At 32.3% G+C, this 6,000-nt stretch overlaps 1 protein-coding gene across 2 annotated transcripts in view; it reads right to left on the bottom strand.

Annotated features, from left to right (window-relative positions):
* Positions 1-3,228: 3,228 nt before the first annotated feature.
* LOC111381218 (glycerol-3-phosphate acyltransferase, chloroplastic) overlaps positions 3,229-6,000 on the bottom strand; it is a 28,297-nt gene continuing 25,525 nt past the window's right edge. For both annotated transcript variants that reach the window (XM_023004973.1, XM_023004972.1), the window contains 2 exons: positions 3,862-4,037; positions 3,229-3,736 (listed from right to left, as the gene is read on the bottom strand). In XM_023004973.1, coding sequence (XP_022860741.1) covers positions 3,903-4,037 — 135 coding nt within the window. In that variant the 3' untranslated portion in view covers positions 3,229-3,736; positions 3,862-3,902. The remainder of the gene's footprint in view (positions 3,737-3,861; positions 4,038-6,000) is intronic.

The raw sequence follows: 6,000 nt of genomic DNA, 5'->3' as shown, positions 1-6,000 counted from the left end.
CTAATATTTGTTCATCATTTAAACTTCAAACCAATTTTTGTGTGCATCCACATAGTCGTACGCATTTAAATTAAAAAATCAAGACATACAAATCTTTGATTGCTTTGTCGAATAGTATTTAGAAAGAAATGAGATTAAGTGCGAAAGTTTAATCCTTGCGGAAATGATAATCCGGACTCAAAGGTCCATTATTCTACTTGTTCGATATCATACACTTGCGACATTAAAAACACATGCTCGTATAAATGATAGATCCTATTGTTGATACATAAGTAATATTATTCATGTGATTCCTCTCATCATGTATTTTAAGACACGTCTTTTAAGAGGTAAATCTCATGTGACATGGGACACAATCTTCTCTTATATTCTTTCAGGTTAAATCTTTTCAAGATTTTATCTATGTACGAAGACTAGGATAAGCCAAGCAATTTTTTAGATCTATTTCTATAGATCTTAATTCATCAGATACAAGTTTCTTCTCTCATGTCTTTCATGGAGAAATTCTTGGACAGTCACAATTTTATCAATGGAAGCATTAGGATTTTTTTTCACTAATAATATATTATATGCATATAATATTAGGAATACGACAGTGCTCCCACTTGCCTTCTTGTAAACACATGATTCATTTTTATTTTTTTTATAAACTCAAACATTTTGATTGTCTCATCAAAGAAAAAATTCTAGCTCCTAGAGACTTGCTTATCAAGCTTGCATACCTAATCTTCTTTGAATTCAAAACTTTCGGGTTGTGTCATGCACACTTCCTCTTACAAGTTTCTGCTAAGGAAAACAGTTTTGACATCCATTTGTCATATCTTATAATCATGATATACAACTATTGCAAGCAAAATCCAAATGGATTTTAGCATGACTACAAGCGAAAAGGTTTTCATCAAAGTCAATACCTTATCTTTGTTTGTAACATTTTGCTACTAGCATTGCTTTGTATGTAGGATGTTTCCATCCACGTCGACCTTTTTTTTGTAAACACCCATTTAAAAACACGTCATCAGAAGAGTTGACCAAGGTTCAAACTTTGTTTTTATACATTGAGTTCATTTCAAATTTCATGGCCCCATGTTATCTATTTGTGTCAACACTTTACTTTGATTCTACGTAATTAGTGGATTTATCATCCTCGATTAGTAATACTTTATTAGTAATCATGAATTTGTACCTTCTAAGAGGTCAAATGGTCTTACTTGATTTATGTTGAGCCAGAGTGTCCTTAGGAGTCTCTATGTCCTGATCAAGAGTTTTTCCTTAGTAGGTGTAGGATCAAACTTGGGTTCATCTAATAGGTCAACAATATCTGTAGATTCCTGAACTTCTTCAAGTTCTAATTTTCTCCAACTATCCTCTTTTAGAATGAACTATTTCTCTAGCAATATGGCATGTCTGAGATGAACACCTTCTTCTAAAAATGATTATAGAATTTATATTCAATTATTTCTTTTGGATATCCTACAAATATACATTTATCGGATTCAGTCTCAAACTTATCTGATTCAATGCACTTCACATAAACGTCACAGCCACAAACTTTCATATGAGATAAATGGGCCTTCTTCCTTTTCATAACTCGTATGGATTTTTATTGACCGATTTGAATGGGACGCGATTTAGTGAATAGCACGCAGCAATTATTGCATGAACCCAAAACGATTTTGGGAGGCTTACATGGCTTATCATTTATCACAGCATATCTAATAATGTGCGGCTCCTCAATTCAGATACATCATTGTGCTATAGTGTATGTGGCAAAGTTCACTACATGAGAATTTCATTTTCTTTTAGCTAATCTAAAAATTCTCCTTATAGATATTCTCCACTTAGATCAGATCTTAGCGTGAAAATACCTTTTAGATCAGATCTTAGCGTGAAAATACCTTTACATGTTTGTTTCTCTACTTCAAGCTTGAACTCCTTGGACTTTTCAAGTGTTTCATGCTTAAATTTCATCAGATATACATAACTATTTCTAGAATGAGTATCAATAAATATAATGAAGTAAGAGAAACCACCTTTAACGGTAATTGACATAGGTCCATATACATCAATTTATATTAGGCCCAACAATTGTGCAGCTCTTTCTCCTTTTCCACAAAAAAAAAAAAAAAAAAAAAAAAAAAAAAAAAGGAAATTTAGTTATCATGCCTAATAGGTACAATTCGCATTTGTTGATCTCAAGTATCCATCTCTACGTAATTTGAAAATTGGTTTCCCATTTATATGACCTAGTCTGCAATACCAAAGATAGATATTATTTAGATTATCAATTTTATGCATTTATTTTCTATACTCATAATAAATTACTCAAATAAAAAATATAGATGTCATTTTGTAGTACACCATAATCATAATTGATCTCATCTTGATAAAATGAACAACAATTGTTCTTAACATTAGTTGAAAAACAATTAAAGTCCAAACATGAAATAAAAATATTATTTTTAGTAATGGCTGAAACAAAATAATAATTTTCTAATTATATTACTAAGCCCAAATGCAATGTTAAAAAATATATTCTTACTACCAATACAGCAACTCTTGCTCCATTCTCTACGCACGTCAACTTCTCTCTTCTGCAGTGATTTACTTTTCTTTAGTCCATGCATATTTATACAAATATGAGATTTATATTTGGTATCTAATATCCAAGAAGCTAATGAAGTAGACTTATTAACCTCGATAACAAGTATACCTAAAAATGAAGCTTCAGAAATCTTTCTTCAAGCTTTCGAATTTGATTAATTTTCTTGTTGAAGAGTCAAATTTTACCCTACAGTAAATTTTGTTTTCAGGTGGACGATTTTTGAAGGTTGATTCATTACATAAAATATGGTTCACTGTGAAGTTATGTTAAAGTTTAACCCAAATTCAGTTGGATTTTTATTAGAAATAAAAATAATATTGTTTCCCTTGTATTGCACATACTATTTCCATCTTTAAAAAATATTGTTAAAAATTTTAATATGTCCTCTATATATAATCGACTCTTCTTTACAACTTAGACACATTATACAGTTACATAATATTATAAACACAATATTCAATGTATTCTTTCTCCATTTCTCTGCCAATTTTCTTGTGTTTTTTCATGTTGTGATCGTTACTTCATATTTTGTCATATATCTCACTTGCTATTATCAAATGATATCATTCAACACATACACAATTCTTGTTAATTACCCATCATTACGAATAATAAGAACTTAAAAGGAAACTGTAACAGTAATTTTTCAAATTCGGTCGTAATAAAGTCGGTAGATTGTCAATGGGTATTCGTGGTACGCTAATTCAACCTCCCAGATCTGGGCTGACCCATCCCAGTTCGCAGAATTTTATACAAAGGTTACTTCCTTGTAGAATACCATCACTAGGCATATCTTTTATGTTCCCCTTGAAAGCTTCGTTTTACATGCACGCTCTCGATCAAACCAAAAGACACAGCAAAACTTAATATAAAGATACACATACTATATAAGAATAGTTGCTCATCAATGACCAATTTTCGGCCTTTCATGTGATCTACGGAGAAGCTATACATGGCTGAGCTTAATTTGTGAAACTCCCAAGGCATAACCCTTCTTTGCCCCTCGCATAAAAGGGTATTCCAGACAAAATATTAGAAGCCTAAACTTTCCGTAAGCTTGCAATTGCACTCCTAGACTAGACTATATGCAGTTCTCAGCTTCAAGTGCTATGGTCGCGTCAAACGACTTTTAGCCTGCAAGAATTTCCATTTTACATTAGACGGCCTAAGATCAATCAAACGCAATTTATTGCTAAGCAATTAGGATAAGACAGAATTTTTTTATTTTTTTCAAACTATTTATGTAAATAAAAACTTACATGGTTATAAAGGAAAATGTGGTAAGTTTGTGGATAGAAAACTATTGCCAAGGTTGTGATAGTGAGACGATAGGAGTTGACGCCATGAGACCTTGCTTGCCATGTATCGCAGATTTGAGCACATTGTACTGCTCGTTGACAGAAGAATACAGTGATTGTGTATATGCCACCTTTGCCTGCAATAACAAATTACCATACTAAATTGTCCGACATCCAAATGTCCATGAATGTGGGATTAATCTCCAATTACAATATCTAAAGACTGCTATTAAAAGTCGGATCAGACTGGACAAATGTGGTATAAGCTTCATAACAAACGCTATTCCTAAATCTGTACCACCATAGTTGATAGGTGGTTTCAAATGAGTATAGGAGAGAACATAAAAATCTACCTAGATAAATTTCTACATATAGAAAGAGTGTAACAATTCTCACCCATTTCTTTCTTCAACTGTTTCTCAAGTTTTGACACTCAGATTAACGTGCACATAAAATTGAAAGATTAGCATTTTTTTTTTTTTTAAAAGTTTATAACACCAGATGAGTACTCTAGTACGCTGGCAATTAAGATCCTCATCATTTAAAATGACCAAAACTGATATTTGAGTTTGTGTATTCAAGGTGAACCTAAAACTGAGATAATTGGTTCCAATAATACCCATACGAGTATAGACATCTCATGGAAACAATAAGAAGTTTAAAACACTCAGCATGTTTCCACTGTACCATGCATTGACCAATGAAACTTTCAACCTTCACTGATACAACAATATTTGACCCAACCATCTAAAATGAATTGGTTTATGCATGTTCAGAAGAGGAGCGGAGCCAAGATCCAGTCCCACTGGGGTCAAACTTAACTAAATTTTTTTCTCTAAATAAGACAAAAATGTAATATTAAATCTCCGACCTACAATTGTTCCTTATTGATTTCCATACTTCTAATGTGTTATATAATATCTTCATTATTAAATTCAATGAGTATATTTTTTCAATATACATATCGAAATTGTCATTTTCCTACTACTTGATTTCTTTATAACTTCTTAATTTTATCGAATTACATAAATGTACTTATCTAGGCTTCCAATTGTAATACACCATACGAGTCTTTGAAAAATGATGAAAATGAGAGAAATATATCCTAGAGATGAGGGAAGAGAAATCAATGCAAGATATAGAATAATACAGGGTTCAAACTTTGACTATTTTTCCTGAGTTTGTAATAAATTAGTCAACTTTGGAAATCTGGTCAAATAATAAAGAATTGGTCAATTATGTCATGCAAACAAAAAGGCATGATGATGATGATGAGGATGAGGATGAGGAGGTGAAGGAGGAGGAGCGGTGAATAAAATGGATCAAATAAGTGGATGATCCCATCATATACATAAAGAATTTTAATTTATTTTCTTGGCATTCTGGGAATCATCTGGAGAGTACAGACCGGAGAGAGAAAAGGGAAATGGGATAGGAAAACTGATTGCAAGTCCGAAACAGAAACAGAAAAGCAAAGATATTGGAAGAAAAAGAAGAAGAGAAGATAGACAGCAGCATCCGTTGCTGGATTTTTGAGTTGGTCCAAAATTTAAACCTAAAGTATGTAGTCTAATTTTATCACTTTGCTTTGTCTTAATTCTTTTATTTGAAGGGTTGCAAAAAATTAAGAGAAGAGAGATGGGGTAATATTTGATTACAGGTATATGTGTATGCATGGCGATGAAGTTGGGAGAGGAAATCAGGAGCCAGATTAATTAGAATTGTTTGTGCGTGGATGGGGGCGTGATGTTAAGAGTTACATGGAAAATAAAATAAAGCTAGATAGATTTGAGTTTTGTGCAAATAGCGTGGAGTGGAATCAAGGTTAGAAATATAGAAATGGAAAGGGGAAGGAATTATAGAATGCAATTTGGCAAGGTGAATGTAAATATGGATCTGCAGTGAGAGTTGAAGTAAATTAAAATTTTTGTTCATGACCTCATGTGGGTCCACCTATGCACAAGACTGTGAGCGTTAAAGAAAGCTATAAAGCAAAAAAGATGGTGCTCATACTTTAGGGTAGCAATTACATTTCTAATATCATATCTAGCTCTATGTAAGGTCAAAAGACAATATGTTAACAAAAAAGAAGGATCGTAT

Source organism: Olea europaea, unplaced genomic scaffold (assembly GCF_002742605.1).
Source record: "Olea europaea var. sylvestris unplaced genomic scaffold, O_europaea_v1 scaffold227, whole genome shotgun sequence".
In the NCBI taxonomy this organism is placed as follows: Eukaryota; Viridiplantae; Streptophyta; class Magnoliopsida; order Lamiales; family Oleaceae; genus Olea; species Olea europaea.
Note: the sequence above shows the minus strand (reverse complement) of the source record. Positions and strands in the feature narration are given on the sequence as shown.